The sequence below is a fragment of the Elephantulus edwardii genome, unplaced genomic scaffold (assembly GCF_000299155.1).
Source record: "Elephantulus edwardii isolate Elephantulus edwardi_28Jun2011 unplaced genomic scaffold, EleEdw1.0 scaffold00016, whole genome shotgun sequence".
Classification (NCBI taxonomy): domain Eukaryota; kingdom Metazoa; phylum Chordata; class Mammalia; order Macroscelidea; family Macroscelididae; genus Elephantulus; species Elephantulus edwardii.
Window position 1 is genome coordinate 11,322,744 of NW_006399766.1, and position 17,281 is coordinate 11,340,024.

The window sequence follows — 17,281 nt, forward strand, 5'->3', positions numbered from 1 at the left end:
CTCAGTGTCAAGCAATGAATGATGACTTGTTCCACCCTCTAAAGATTACAGTCTTGGAAATCCCACGGGGCAGTTGTACATTGCTACAAGTAGGAATTAACTAGAGCACAATGGGGTTTTGGGGGTATGGGGCTGTTAGAGGATTGAGATAATGTGTATAAAGTTCCTGGCATGATGACAATAAATGGTGGCCACTGGACTTTTTTGTAACCTCTAGATCACTCATTTGGGTCGTGTTATAAGTGAGAGAACAGTCTCTGGAGAAGGTTTTCATGCTTGATAAAATAGAAGGTCTGGAAGAGCTTTAGTGGTCTAGTGGTAAGGTGTTGTGCTGCTAACTCAAAGGCAGGCAGCTCGAATCCCCTGGTTGCTCAACAAAAGACAGATGAGCACTGTCCTCCCATGTGATTTAAGCCTCTGTAATCATAAGCAATAATCATAGCCTCTGGAGGTTCCACTATGAGTCTGTTCTGATACAATGGCACATTATAGCAACAGCAAAGTAGAAGGTGGTTGGTGAGGAAAAATTCTCAACAAGATGGATTGACATCATTCCTGCAAAAACGGGCTCCAAGCACAGCAGCAATTGTTAGGATGATTTGGAACTGGACAATGTCAAGTTCTCTCATACACAGGGTTGTAGTGAATCACAACTGACTTGAAGGCACTTAAAAAATGAGAGTATTGAGTCTCAGACTGGACACCAGAGCCAACATGTGCATATCTATAGACTGATATCCATGGACCTGGCACAGCACACATCAAACTGATGGGATTTGGGTTGAGGGGTGTCAGTTCAGGTGCCCAGAAAAGCTAAGGTGGAGAGAAAACTCACCAGGGAGCCTGAGGCGACCCTGACTGCTCAATTCAGGGGAAGAAAATAAGCCTGGGGCAACTGGCAGATTTTAGCCAACACCTTTGGATTCTCAAGGGCTGCCATGACGAAGAACCTTAAAGACATGACTTGAAGAGGTAGAGCCCAGCCAGTTCACCAATTCAGACTTAGAAAGCTCTCTCTTCTCCCCAGACCAGCAGCGAGGTATGTGCTGTCAAGTCAACCATGAAGTCACTCTATGAACAAGGGCTCAGATTTTTGTCTATCCTGAGCCAACATCCCCATCTCTGAAACATCTGATACCATTGCCACTGTCACTGTGTCAGTCTGTCTCATTCAGGGACTTCCTCTCCTGGGCTGTCCCTCCACCCTTCCAAGCATAATGTCCTTCTCCGAGGACTGATCCCTCCTGGCCATGTGTCCAAAGCATGTGAGATGGAGCTTCTAAACCCTAGCCTCCAAGGAGAAACTTGGTTTCACCCACTCCAAGACAGACCTATTTGTTTTCTTGGTGGTCCATGGTATGTTCAAGACTCTTCTCCAGCATCACAACTTGAAGGCATTAATTCTTCTTCTGTCATCCTTAGTCATTGTCCAGGTCTCTGATGCATTGCAAGTAATTGAGAAGGCCATGGGAAGTGGCTTGGGGTATATTTGCTCATCCCAGCTGACTCTCACTCACAACCTTACCCTAGACTAGCCCATTGCTGATTGCTTCCTCAGGGCCCGGCACACACAAGTGCCCTCTCATGCCCCCAAGCTCGACAGCAGCCTGATGTGATGCATGGCACCAAGGCCCCCGTGAGTCAGCTCCCAACCTCTCACCCAACAAGGTTTTTCACAGACGTCAGAAGGTATAGCTGGGTCATTAGAGACCAAAGACATTTAAACAAAAGCTAGAATGAGGCTTCTAAAGGAAAACAAAGTAAAAAATGACTGGTCACCATGGTCTCAGTAAGGACAAATACCACACACACCTCCAAGACGGGAAACAGGGATGAAGTCTGAGCTGAGGTTTCCCAGCTGGGGGGAAAGTGGCTTTCACATCTCTCCTTCACAATAGAGGTTACTTTACCTTCTCACACCCCCGGGGCCACACTTACAGACTATTCAGCCACCAACACAATCAAGTGGGAAGGAACTGACCTCCCCCTTCAGACGTAGCCAAGACTCCTCCTCCCGGAAGGCTCTAAAGAAAGGGAATTCTATAGCATTTGATATGTAGGTTTCACCTTTTCCTATAACTTCACTGTTACCAATATAGCATTTGTATACCATTACCTCTGGGACCTGCCAGGGACAGCTCAGAAAAAGTCCACAGCAATGGGTCTCACAAAAGGACAGCCAACTTGACTGTGGGAACCCGACAGGGCAATTTCCTGACTTTCTGTGTTAATGAAGCCCCACCATCAGTTCAACAGACGTGCAGGGGGTCTGGAGAGAGACTGAAGAGGTTTAAGGTTAAAACAAAAATCAAATCACTACTCCCTTAATAATCCAACACTATGCCTAATATGAGGGGATTGTTGGTAAATTACTTACAAATGACAAATAACCCTAAAGCCATTGCTTTCCTCCTGCCCCTCAAACTATAAGAAAGGGAGAATGACAATACAATTTCTCATAAAGTCAATCCCAGCACATAATCAGTATCCAATACATATTTCTTGAATCCTCTAGTGGCCTGGTGAGTAAGGAGCTGCACTGCCAACGCAAAGATAGGCAGTTCGAATCCACCAGCTGCTCAGTGAGAGAAAGATGAGCAATCTCCTCCCATGTGATTTACTGACTCTGAAAACCCATTGGAGGCCCAGCTATAAATTCATTTCAACTCAGCAGTACATAATAACAACAACAAATCAAGGAAATGTTCACTTTATTCAAATGACATTTGGAACTATTAAAATGCCCATCTGTTCACATCTGCTTGACAAATGCATTGCAGATCCACTCTCTGGATCAGGATGAGAAGATTTGGGTTCTGATCTTGGCTCCACAAGTAAACTCTCTCCGTGACCTTGAAAAGGCCTTAATACTTAGAGAATATGTACCATGGACTACATTATCAATACATTCCTTCAATACATTGTACAACAGAGCCCAAATTTTATGACAAATAACCATCACGGCTCCAACTTGGGCACAAAGCTACAGTTGAAGATGAGCATTGTTGGTAGTAAAGGGGCATGAAACACTAGGGAGTTCATTCTTTTCTAAGTCCCAGAGTTGTGAAATCACTTCTAAATCAAGGGTTCCTCATTTTCTGACTCATGGTAGAGTATGAGCTCAAAACTCCTATTAATCCATTAGAAAACTCCCTGATACCATAGAGATAGAGGCTATGTATTTGAATGAACACAAGAAATACAAATGGCAAAAACATAAGGCAGAGGAGAGGCATAGAAAAAGTATCTTACATTAACCAAGGAAACAGAAATTGAATTATACTGACATACGATTTCACAATTACCAAATGACCACATATTTAAATGAGATGTGTTAAAGCAGGCAGGACAGACTGCACCAGCCTTTTCCACTCTAAGGAATCTGATGGGAAGAATCATGGATATGCCAATATATGAGAAAAATCCATCACAATGTCATATATAACAATGAAAAATTAGAAATCCCTAAATGTCTGACACTTGAGGAATGATTGTACATATATTATGGACTAATTAACAGGTTTTAAAATACTTTTTAAGGATATCAAAAGTGCTATTTAAAAAAAAACAACACATACAGTACTGCAAACTGTTTCTTAAAATAGAGCTCAAGTTCTTTTATTTTATTAAATTTTTTATTATTATTTTTGTGTGCATGTACCATCAAATCAGATCTGACTGGTACAGGGGGAGATTGCCCCTCCTTCCCCGGCAGAGCATCTGGTGGATTCGAACCGTGTGTCTCTGGGATTGTAGTTGCAGCTCCTTGCCACTAGGCCACCAGAGCTCCCCTATTTTATTAATTTTAATGAAAGTTTACAGAGACTTAGGGTTTCCAGTCATTCAATGTTGCACTTTTCTCCCTGCCCACCCTCTCCCCCTCAAATCCCTCTTCTCCTTGAAAAGAAAAACTCTTTCATTGTTATGTCATCCCTCCCCCCAAGTCCACTCCACTATGCAGCCTTCACTCTGGACTCCTGTCATGACAAGAATACCCATTCATATATGCCTTTAAAACAGTTCTTTTCCTCATGTTTCAATGCAATATACATCATTCCTCCCCTCCTTTTCTGTCTTCCCTCAATCCTGATGATATTTCACTCATCATAATGTCCTCCAGTTACCCATCTTGAATAATATTGCACGAGTTCCTTGTTTTTCAATGTAGCGTAGTATTCCATTGTGTGAATATACCACAGCTTCTCTATCCATTTATTTGTTGATGGCCACTTGGATTGTTTGCAGCTCTTTGTTATTGCAAACAAAGCTGCAATAAACATGGTTGTGCACCTAACTGCTTGGGTGGCAGTTATGGTTTCTTTAGGGTAAATTCCCCGTGGTGGAATTGCTGGGTCAAATGGTATTTCTATTTGCAACTTTTTGAGAAAGTGCTATACAGCCTTCCATAGTGGTTGCACCATTTTACACTCCCACCAACAGTGAATAAGGGTTCTAGTTTCTCCACAATCTCACCAGCATTTGTTGCTTGCTGTTCTGTTAAATTTTGCTATTCTGACTGGGGTGAGATGATATCTCATAGTTGTTCTGATTTGCATCTCTCTTAGAGCTAAGGATTTTGAACATTTCTTCATGTGTTTTTTGGCCACCTGAATGTCTTCTTTGGTGAAGAGTCTGTTCATATCCTGTGTCCATTTTCCCAGTCTGTGGCTTCCCTTTTTACCCTGTTGGAGAAGATTTTAGATGTGCACAGGGATTTAATTCTTAGAAGTTCCCATTCATCTATTTTATCCTCTCCTGGTTGTAGAAGAGCTCAAGTTCTTAAAACATCTAGGATTAATGGACAAGTCAATACTGGAGGACCCCCTGAGACTATCACCCTATTTTTTTAAAAAAATATTTTTTAAACATTGAAATTGAGAAGAACTGGATGGTGCTCCTGTAGCAACCCTGAGCCATCTAAAAGAGACTGCAATAGTAGACCCTAGGTAAAGTGGGGAATGGGGAATAACGTGGAACAAAATTAATAAAGCCAGCCAGGTTTATTTGTACAACTAGAGGATGGCAGAACTACAAAGACCATGGCTTTTCCTTAATAAGTCTTCAAATTTGGAACAAAGTTCACTTCCATGGCTCAACTTTCAGGCAAATGAGAGACAGAACTATAAAGTGCAAATAACACCAGAGAGGCACCCACTCCTTAGAATAACCAACCATTCAAGGTTAAAAGAACAGCATTTTCCCAAGGATAAAGCCCCAAAGGCAGGAGGAAGTAGGATAGAAGGATTACTGGAAATGAGAATTACTGGGAGGGAGTAGAAAAAGTACGACTACAGTGTGGGTACTATAACTGATGTTACAAAGCAAAATATGTATGAATAGTTGAATGGAAAATCAATATGCTTTGTAACCTTTTTCTCAAATCACAAGAAATTCTTTCCAAATATTAGTAATTGTAGTTAGCATTGTAAATTATGTCAATATATATATAAAAAAAACCACGTTAAACCAAACTATCCCCTAAGGTTACCTTTTAACTAAATAATAGATTTGTTCACAAAGAATATCACCTGTGACTCTTTCACTCCTGTAAAAAATCATCTATCTGAGATCCCAGCCCCTGGGGCCTGGCCCCTGGGGAGAGCCACCCAGCCCCTGGGGAGAGATATCTGGCAGCTGGGGAGAGCCATCTGGCACCTGGGGAAGCCGTCCAGCCCCTAGGGAGAGCCACCAGCCCCCCCCCCCGAGGAGCACTGCCCAGCCCCTGGGGAGTGCCACTTGGCTTCTGGGGAGAGTCACCTGGTGTGTATTAGGAACTTTATCTAAGCCACTTTCCTCCAGTACACCTGTAAGTAACACCTCCAAAGCCCTTTTCTTTGGAACTCACATATTTGTTCTTTCTAGGTTTGCTTCCTTTCCCATATGTAACCTGAACACTGAGTCTTGTTCCAGAACCTGAACCCCGAGACTGGTTCCAGAGACAAAAGGGAAATATAACTGCCAGCTAAGGAAGCAAATGTGAATGGAGCCTCAAAATTCAGCCAGCCACTCCCACTGGATTCACCCACACAAACACTTTGCAGTCCAGAAGGCAGAAAATGTCATGAAAATATCTTCTAACTGAACAAGAAGGCATGCAGCTTCAACTCAAGACCACCAGTAAAGTGCTAAGTCATCTCCCCTTCCCCTTCCCCTTCATCTCAACAGCATGAACAGAATGAATAGGGGCCAGAAAGTCTTTGGCCCTATTGCCAAATGGGAAACCCACAAATGAAAAAGATATCTTTGTAATTAAGAAAAAATTAATCACCATTGGACCATGCCCACCATTACCCTGTCTTTTCTGGTCCCCACTGGACCTTGTCTCATTTCCTTTACATATTCCCTCCACCCACCAAATTGTGCAACCCTGTGATTTCATCCCTACCCATCCTCACCCTTCTGCTACCACCTCTTATATGGTTTTTACCCCATACATGTTTTTTTTACAATAGATATTTAAAAAATCATCTATGAGATCAAAAGGACAACAGTTGCTCTAAAGCAAAGATGGGAAACTAAAGGGCCAAGCAAACGAGATTTTTGGAAACGGAATGACCAGAATATTCATGAGACTGCTAGGATACCATGAAAAATGTAACCAGTGTCACTCAACATTTTGTGCAGAAACTGTTCAATGGGAATCTACTTTTCTATGTACACCTGCACCAAAAACAGTAGTAGTAGTAGTAGTAGTAGTAGTAGTAGTAGTATAAAACTGTATTGTTATATTTGATGAATTTATGGGTAATGGTTAACATTTTCCTACTTTTCTATATTTAGGCAGTTTTTTTACAATGATTATGTATTACTTTTAAAATTAAAGACATACACATCCTAACAGCATGGAAGGACAGGAATGTTTCTTTTCTAAGCTTTCCAAATATCCAGTGAGAAAGAGACCTTTGAGATGATCTAGTCCACTGGTTCTCAATACCATCAGACTCAGTCCTCATTTGTATAATGCACTATTTACCTAAAGTAGATTGCAGAGGTAATACAACTTGCTTATTTTGTTGTTGTTATGTGCTATCAAGTTGCCTGCAACTCAGTGCTCATTAGCTCTGAACTCTACCCTATCGTGAGCAATCTCATCATGTCTGAAATACCTAATCCCATTTCTCCAGTCACTGTATCAACCCATCTCATCCTGAGTCTTCCTCTCCTGTGCTGTCCCTCTACCTTTTCAAGGATTATGTCCTTCTCCAAGGATTGGTCCACCCTGGACACAAGCCCTAAGTATGTGAGATGACACTTCAAAATCCTTGCCTCCAGGGAGAAACTTGGTTTCACTCTCTCCAGACAGACCTCTTTGTTCTCCTGGTAATTAGTTCACTGTATGTTCAACACACTTCTCCAGCACCACAACTCGAAGGCATCTATCTTTCACTCTCATCCTTAGTTATTTCCGCTCTCAGATGCACAGCAAGTAATTGCAGAGACCAACTTGCGTATATAGATGATATATAATTTCTAGAATAGAAATATAATGCATTGCTGGGAAAGAAGGAGAGGAAGTCCCTCAACAAGCTGGATTGATACAATGACTGCAACAATGGGCTCGAGCATATCAGAGATGGTGAGGACAGTGCAGGGTGGGGCGGGGCTCACCTCTGGTGTTCGCAGACAGCACCTAACAGCAACAATTCTAATATAAAGAGTAAAAGGAAAGTATACTACCACCATCTATTTGTCACTTTGCCATACTGCGATGGCATGTGTATTGCTGTGATGCTGGAAGCCAGGCCAATGTTATTTCAAATAGCAGCAGGGAAATTCATGATAGACAGGTTTCAGTGGAGCTTCCAGGCTGACAGAGTATGGAAAAAGAGCCTGGTGATTTCCCTCTGAAAAATAGTCAATGAAAACATGATGAATCACAGCAGAACACTGTCTGACTCCCACACTTTGCATTAGGAGGTATCACTCGACAGAGAAGGACATTATGTGTGGTAAACTAGAGACCAGATAGGGTGAGGCAGACTCTCAGTGTGAGGGATCGGCACAACAAACTTGAACATGCCCTTGACCATAGGATGACATCGGACTGGGCAACACTTGGCATACAAATGGCACAGCATCAGAGACGACAATTACTCTCTAACTTATAACTAGATAATGTGCATTCCAATACCCAAATACATAGGCGAGACTATATTAAGACTACACAAATATATTTTTAGTTTATTTGTAAAATAAGACGCTCTGGTGGCCTAGTGGTAGAGTTGCCAACCTAAAGGCAAGCAGTTTGAATCCACCAGCTGCTCTGTGGGAGAAAGCTGGGTAATCTTTTCCCATGTGATTGATAGCCTCCAAAAACCCATTGGAGGGTAAGCTATGAGTTGGTTTGACTCGACAGCATGTGACAACATTGATTTCATAGTTATCCCATGTGTGTCAGGGTAGAACTATGCCCCATAGGGTCTCCAATAGCTGCTCTTTTTTGGAAATGTATCTCCAGGCTTTTCTTCTGAGGTACCGCTGGGTGGGCTTGCCAAGCTTTTGGTTGACAGTTGAGCATATTAACCAGCGGCACCACCAGTTAGTTATACCAAATTCTCTCACCTTTATTCATGTTCAATGTTATTGTTGTGTTCTTGCTTTGTAAGTTCCCATTTCAGAGACTGGGGTATGCTATGGGTGGTGCTCAACTCAACAACAACATTCTAGAGAGGGTCAGCAACAAAAGAGGAAGATCCTCAATAACGTGGATTGACACAGTAGCTATAACAATGGGATCAAACTCAGCAACCACTGTGTGGATGGCACAGGACTAGTCAGTGTGTTTCACTGTGTGTTGTATGTAGGGTCACTAGGAATCAGAACCATCTAATAACAATAATTCTCTTCTCTTATTTATCCAAAACATGAAATGCACCACGGTCCTCTTTGAGAGCTGGATATGCAACCTTTGAAACAAATGAGTCACAGTTTTAGCCTTTGATATGTTTTCTGAAACCTCTCCCTGGAGAATAGCAAGAGATTCCTAGAACACATTCTCAAAGTGGACACAAATGGTTTCTAAATTATTTGAACTGTTGTTCTTCTTTAGTAGTACCAAGACACGAAAGCAAATGATCATTTTTAAAAAGCCATTTACTGTAATCCCTGGGTGATTTTCCCCAGCCTGGCTGCAGCCTCAGGAGTAGAAAATGAACTGAGCTAGAAGAAAAGGACTAACAGGGCCAGTCTATGAGAGAGAGAGGGGGGTTAGGTTGCTAGGTTACCACTTAAGCCAATCCAAGGGCTCCCAGAAGGGTACCAGATACAGGTCGGTCTCTCTTTCTCTCTCTCTCTGCCCCACTAAGTTGAAGGCCTTCAAAGGGGGGGGCTGTAACAAAATAGGGGGAGGGGCAGATCAGTCACATTAAGTACAAGTCAAGAAATTAGGCAGATGCACAAAGAAACAGACATCCCTGTATTTGTAAAACCACTCGAGTCTCCTTCATTAATTGGTTTCCCCCGAAAGAAAGATTTCTTTATTAAGAAATACCAGAGAGCAAAAAAACCCCAATGCATACACATTTGTAGGCTCACAGAAAAGTGCAGAGATTTACATATTAAATTGCATTTCAGTTCGAAAATATATTTAGAAATAAAATACTTTCCACACATACACACACCTCTCCCCAACAAGGTAAAGAGATATGACCAAGTAAAAGGGGCTGTCAGGGTAAAGACAGGAAGGTCAGGGCTGGAAGAATGGAATTTAGCTATTATAGAATTAGAAACCACCTCCACCATTGGGGGACAAACAAAGGGGGAGACGATGATATCAGCCAGGGCAGAGGACATGAAGAAAGGCCCAAAATAGCCAACTTCCACTCTCTCCCCAGAGATCCTGGATCAGTGCCAACCATCCTGGCCTGGGGAAGCGGGGGGCACAGGAATCTTGTGGAATAGAGAGGAAAAGGAGAGTTGGAAAGGGTCTCAACTATTGAAAAGACCAAACAATTTACAATCTAGTCCCATGGGAAAGATCAATTTCTCAATCTCCCCCAGGACCAAAATTCGGATCAGGGATAGTCCCAGCCGATACATGGGTACGACTGGGACAGATCTTCTGGACCAAATCTGTGTCTTAAACACAGATGACTTTTAAAGGAAAAGAAAATGGGGAATATGAGCAAGCAGTAACTAGTAAAACAGTGGTAATTGTTTCACACTAGAGAGAAACATTTTTTCCACATCAGAAAAGGAAAGTTGCTCTGACCGACCTGGCATCAACAGAAGAACGGTTGAGGGAGGGACACAGAGGGAGATCTATCCAGTCCGACGCAGGAGAGGAGGTGCTCTGAGCCAGGATGGACAAAGGGATTCATAGGAGTAGCAGGCTACCCGGAGAAACCTAGTAGCGTCCAAGCCCTCCAGGTTTGGCCTGATTTTGGACTTGCCAAAATCTAACCACAGAACAAGACTGAGTGAGCCAGCCAAAAGCAGCAGGCAGGCAGGAGAGACTGCGTCTGCATCTCCAATCCAGTAGAGAAGGATTGCTCTATTCCAATCCTGCTACAAGGAAAATCTGGGAGCAGTCATATTTCATTTCATTAATTCCAGTTAAGTAAGAAGAGTGCAGTGGGAATTGGCAAGGAGTCTTGATTATAAAATAGTTTCAAAGGAATCTATACCACCACTTGGAAGAGATCATGCGCAAAATAGTCTAAAGAAGGCTTTGGTGGGCCTGTTTTGATAGTCAAGACTCATCTGCAATAAACATCATCCTTCTGCACAGAAACAATCTCATCATAAAGAATTTGCTCTGTTCAGTGTGTGTGTATATATCTCCTCACCTTCCCAGTCTTGTTAACAATGTATAGTGCTCCGTAAGCCCTTTCTTCGTGGCCCAGTAAAAGGTAAACATTAGCCCAGAAACATAGTACAGATCAATGGAGAGCGTGTGAACTTTCTCTCCAACATGAAGGATCCCTTGGGAAACGGAAGTATGACTTGTAAAAATTAACCCCCTTTAATGCCCACGCCCACCCACATCCCAAACCCCAACACAGTCACACCCCACAGAAGTTCTGGAAATGGAAGGGGGAAGGAGGAGGCAGGCAGTTTGCATTAGACACAGTTTAATCGCCTTCAAACAGATTAAAAGTTCTGGTTTACACTTCCCCCTCCCTCCCCATAAATCATCCAGACAGGACCCTGGCTTAGAAAGAGAAAAACACAGGTGCTCTAGGAAATATAGCCACGTATAATACCTAAATCTTCTTCCCTGAAATAGAGCAGGTCCTGAGCAGAGCTGACTGGGGGCCACAGCCCACCCCCAGGGTGAAGTGGCTCTGGGACCCTGCCGGTGGAAGTGCTGGAAAAGCAGGGCTCTCGGAGGAAGCCCCAGTGTGGTTACCGTAGCCCGAGGTGGGCTGAGGCCTTGGAGTGGGTCACCCGGGAGGGCAGCAGTGCTGGGCTTTCCCTCCTCACTCAGCCTAGGCGTAATGGAAGTATTGGTTATTCTCGTTGTTGGTTGGTTGGTTTTTTTTTGTTTGTTTGTTTTTGTTTTTGTATTTTTTTTGTTTTGTTTTTCCTGAAAGGACATAGGGGGAGGGGAGAGGAAAGCCTCTTTGTGCCTTGGTTTCCCCAGTTGTGCATTCTGGGCCTTCACAGGCCTCACACAGGGATTCTGAGGGGGGTAGTGTTTAAGTGAGCACTCGGGCTTCCGCTGAGGAAGAAAGGAACCACCAGAGTGCAGACTTTTATTACTGCCATTGCTGCTCCGAACGGGAGCGAGACTCAAGAGGGGAAAAAACCTAAAAGAGGCTTTCGAGTGAGGAGGAGAGATGAGACAGAGAGTATGAGGGGCTATGCCACTGGCATCTTGGAAGTTCTTAGTGAGAATGGCACAGGTAATTTTTTTAAAAAAAGGTCTACAAGGAATGCAAATTGTTATCGTTACCACAACTACTTACATATATCTAATTGGAGAAGAGGGGTACTCGGGCGTTAGAGTGGAGAGGGGGACAACAAAGGAGTGACTACATCAACGAATACAACAAGTGGAAGGTGCCTGCCCCATTCCCAAAAGGATTAGCTGGCAATGTTGGCACTTGAGTAGCTGGGAATCCTCCCCCAAGTCAATTCTCCCTCTTCTTCAATTCTGAAGGTCCCAAGAATCCAGTTTGGATTCCCCGGCCAGAGGTCTGTGTGGCTCTCTGGTCTTATGGCATGCAGCAGCTTGCAGGGATTTGAATCGCTCCCGAGAGCCTGTGACTCCAGAACTAAACCAATGACTGTGAGTAGGAGAGCTGAGATGTAGCAGGAAGAGAGGGAAGAACAAGGCAATTCCACAGCTGAGGCCATGGAAAACCAGTGCCAGGGCCCAAGAGACCCATTTGTCCAGTTACCAGAGGTGATTAGCATCTTCTGCTACTGTCTTTGAGTCTGGGGGGGAGGAGGGAAAGGGGGAAGCCATTGTGCGATTGGGCGAATAAAGAGCAAAGTAAAATGGTAATGGGGGCAGCTTACTTGCTCTCTGTCTCAGGTTCTCCCTTTAAATCTCTCATAGCCCTAATTAAACACAAACAAAAGTCTCTTCCACAGATAGGCTACTTCTCCGTTTCAGCCCCCTCCTGTGGTGGCTCTGGGGGTTCCGGGGGTGGCATCTCTTCAGGAGTGCTCGTTTCCTCCGGCATTTCATTGGAGCTCAGATGTTCTGTTGGGACCTGACAAGGAGGTAAAAAAAAAAATCCAATTCAATACAAAGCTCCCCTTCAAAATGCAAACCGAGAGAGTTTATACGCTCTGCACTCTTCCTCCGAACTCACTGGCCACCCTGGAGCCTCCAATACCAAACTCCAAATCCTGGCCACACTGTTCTTAGGAGGACGCACTGGAGTTTTAATGCGGGTTTTGTTCTTACCCGTCTAATTTGGACAGATGTTTACATTATTATTCATGATAATCATAATCGGGGCCACAAAGAATTGCATAAGCGCGCCATGCTTCACAACAGAGTGTTATCACGTACGTTCCCAGCAAGGCTTGACCCAGTGGTTCTAAACCCTAGTATACGCTGGAACAGAAGAGGGCGTGTGCCAAATTTTTCAGATGATCTCCTATTGTTTGAAAATGTCCCAAGGGATCCAAATATACCACCCTTGCCCACACCGAGAACCACTAAACATAAAACTAGACCACCTCGGTAAAATGATGATAAGACTATGTAAACATGACTCTGCTCTACTTCAAAAAAAGAAAATACAAAGTTTAGAAAAGGCAAACTAGGGAACAATTAGTCATCTCGCAAAAATCCTTTACATACACCTAACAAGTCTATTCAAAAAGAAAATTTGAACCTACTTTTTAAAACAACAACTAGTAGAACTAAAAAAAAATCATTCAGCAAGATTATAGGATACAAATTTAATAAACAAGTATCAGTGACATTTCCATACCCTCCTGGTGAAAAATTTTCAAATATCGGAGTTAGGTAAACTATTCTATATCACTAGAATCAAAAGAATTAAGGACTTACGAATAAATTTAACAAAAAGGTACACAACTTATAGGAGAACTCGAAAATATTGTTGAAAGACCTAAGTAAATGACCTACGTACGTAAAAGATCAAAGGCATCATGTTTTCCTGATTTACATATTGTTAGAATGACAACACTTCTCAAATAGATCGATTCTATGCACTATCCCTCAAAATTGCAGCTGGAGTCTGTGCCCAAATGGACAAGCTGATCTTAAAACAGATATGGAAATTTAATACTAAAAATAATTATAAAAAGGAAAAACAAATTTGGAGGACTAACACTTTTATGACTTCAAAACTTACCACAAAAGCTACAGAAGTCAAGAGAATATGATACCGGCTAAAGAACAGACATCTAGATCAGTAAAATAAAATTGGAAGTTCAGAAATAAATGTTCCCATTTAAAGTAAATTAATTTTTTTATAAGGATGCCAAGACAATTCAACAGGGAAAGAAAAATCTTCTCTACAAATAATGCTCAGACAACTAGCTGTCCTTTAAGGAAAGAAAGAGTACAGACTATGTATTTCACATCATATATAAAAAGTAAGTCAGGATGGACCAATACCTTGTATCTAAGAGCGAAAATTATATAACTTCTAAAGAAATGAGAGGCATAAATCTTCATCTTGGATTACAAAATGATTTCTTAGATGTGACATGAAAAGCAAAACTGGAAAAATTGGACTTCATCAATTTTTTTTTTTAAAAAACCCAAACCACCTTTCTGCTTCAAAGGATACCAAGAAAGTAAAGAAGCTACAGAATGGGAGGAAATACCTGTTATCATCTATCTGATAAGGAAAGTGCATAGAAAATATATTTTTTAAATTCTCACAACTCAACAGTAAAAAAAACCCAAGTCAACATAAAAAGAATTCTAAATGCACATTTCTCTCATGAAGATAAAGAAATGATCAATATGCACATGAAGAGATGATTAACGCCATTTGTCATTCTCACAAATACAAATCAAAGCCACAATGAGATATCGCTGGACACCTACCAGCATGGCAACACTTCTGTTTGTTTGGTTGTTTAAATTAAAAGGAAAATAACTAGCATTGGCAAGGATGTCAAGAAATTGGATCCCTCACACAATGCTAGTGGATATGGAAAATGATGAAGCCTCTTTGGCAAACAGGCTGGCAGTTCCTCTAAAGGTTAAACAAAGAGATACAATATGACTCATCAACTCTAATCCCAGGTACACAGCCAAGAGAAATGAAAACATATGTCCACACAAAAAACGTGAACACACATGTTCCTAACAGTATTATTCATAATAGCCCAAAGGTAGAACCAACCCAAATGTCCATCAAATGACAAATGGAAAATGAAAATGTAACATATACATAATATGGAATATTTTGCCATAAAAATAAATTAGTGATATATACGACCGTATGAAAGCATTATGTAAAAGAAGTCAGTCCCAAAAGACTAAAGATTATCATTTCATTTATTTAAAATGTTCAGATGAGGCAAATCTATAGAAACAGAAATTTGATTGGGAGTTTCCCTAGGGATGAAGGCCAGGGTAGGGGGTAAGGGGGATAGGGTAAGTAGGAGGGAAGGGTGAGTAATGGCTATCAGGGTTTGAAATGAGTCATAAAAATATTTTTAAATTTTAATGATCATACAACTCTGCAGATGCACTCAAAATCTGTGACTGTCCACCTGAAATAGGTGAACTGTACACTGTGTGATTTATATCTCAATATAGTTATTATGAGAGAGCTCTGGTGGCTTAGTTATGGTAAGGAGTTGTGCTGCCGACCCAAATGGAGGGAGTTTAAATCCACCAGGTGCTCTGCAGAAGAAAGATGTATAATCTCCTTCTGTGTGATTTACAGCCTCGAGTAAGCCTCGGGTCAGCTACGAGTTGGTTCCAACTCAACAGCACATAACAATAACAACATGGCTATTATGAAGAAGAAAGCTGAAGTAACAACTTGTTGGGAACCTGCTTCCTTTATAAAGTGGATCTTGGCGAAGACAGAGGCACCATTTTGCACAACAGCTGCATTTTTCACTGAGGGAGTCTCCTTCCACAAAGCCAAGCACTTCACTAACTCCAACACGATCCCCTGACTCTACTCTTAGTTCCTATATAATTTTACATGTTCTTTAATCTAGGCTCTTGTCACAGCATGGAGCAATGGTCTGTTTTCTTGTCCCTTGGCCCTCCCTATGCAGACAGTGAATCCCTTGAGAGCAGGACACCATTTGACTTGCTGGCTGATGTCTCCCTAACACCTAAGAGGCTGTAGCTCGCACAGAGAAGCCGTTCAAGATACGCTGAATAGATGAATAAGTCTTCATCCACCTCAGTGACACAAAAAGATCTGAAGACAATGCCAGGGCAGAAGCAGAGACAAGGAAACTGGGGCAAATCAAATACAGAACAGCCCATAACTGTAAAACTAAGCTGTAAAAGTAGCCTGTCCCTTGTGTGTTACTTAATTTATTAAGAAGAGAGTGGAATAAGTGGCTGTTTTTCTTCTCCCTCTTCTCCTGACAAGAAAAAAATTTATTAAATTATTAAAAAAATGTAGCCTGTCCCTTATGCTGAGTGAAATATCTCAGTCACAAAAGGACAAATACTGCAAAATGTTGCAAAATGGAATTGACATCAGATTTTGGGGGAAACAGATGAGGGATAGAACTGTTTAAAAGGAATACATGATTAGGCATTATTGTCATACCAAGAGTCCAGAATGAAACCTGTATAGTAGAGTGGACTGGGGGGTGGGGGTGTGTGTGTGTATGTGTAACAATGAAAGAATTTTTTTTACTTGTCAAAGAGAAAAGCCAACTGAGGGGGAGGGGTGGGGAGGAAGGAAAGTGTGCAACAATGAACGAACGGATATACAAAATAAATTTAAAATACAAAAAATATATTAAAAACCAAATATGCTACAATTTTAAATTTAAAAAAAAGTAGCCTGTCCCCAAATTGGGTGAAGGGATGTACACAATTAAACACTGTCATTACATAATTACACTAATCAAGGGCAATTAATGTTATAAAGCAAAATGTCTATGAATGATTATATGAAACAGCCAACAAGACTTGTAAACCTTCACTCAAATGAAAGAAAACAAGTAGCCTGCACCCTCTCTACCAGTGACTCCACCAGCTCATCAAGAACACTTACGGGGCTCTGTGGCAAGAGGCTGCTGCTAGTCTCTTGAGTACTGGGAGGTCGACTTCCACTTTCCTCCAGTGGCAGTATACCCCTTCGGTCCAGCACACTGAAGGGTCAGGAGATAGGAGAGTTAATAACACACACAGCCTTCACCCCTCCACCCACTCATCCCACTGAACCCTGCTGTGTAGACAGTCCTTTGGCAGGATGATCTGATTCTAGCATCTGCCTCCTATCTTCCAGTCACTTTTCTTCCCCACAAAGCAGGGAACATTGCATTTATCAGAAAATAAGCAAGATTTAAGAATACGAGATCTATCCCTCCACAACCACCAGCTCATGGTCTACTGTCTACACCATCAAAATATGGCACCAAGGGGCAATCCCTAGACAGACTCATATACCACATAATCTGACCAAGAGGCCACAGCCAGAAGACTTCATTCCACCAGATAAAAGAGACTAATTGAGCTATTCAGCCTAAGAGCCCCAAGACACCCTAGTCCCCTGAGTACCTGGGAGGCAAGGGGCCACACAGCACTTCACAACAGTTCTTCACGATATTGCCGTGGCTGTAGGGATTCTGGACACGATTCTTTCCTGTCCATGAGCCTTTGATCTGTAAGACAAAATCCAGGCCTTATGTTACA

The 17,281-nt window shown here is 42.1% G+C and overlaps 1 protein-coding gene across 1 annotated transcript in view; it reads right to left on the reverse strand.

Moving 5' to 3' along the window:
* Positions 1-12,545: 12,545 nt before the first annotated feature.
* The window catches only part of ZDHHC9 (zinc finger, DHHC-type containing 9), a 40,983-nt gene continuing 36,247 nt past the window's right edge, over positions 12,546-17,281 (reverse strand). The window contains exons 8-10 of the mRNA XM_006881786.1: positions 17,147-17,250; positions 16,641-16,737; positions 12,546-12,662 (exon numbers count right to left, since the gene is read on the reverse strand). Of these exons, the coding sequence (XP_006881848.1) occupies positions 12,546-12,662; positions 16,641-16,737; positions 17,147-17,250 (318 nt within the window). The remainder of the gene's footprint in view (positions 12,663-16,640; positions 16,738-17,146; positions 17,251-17,281) is intronic.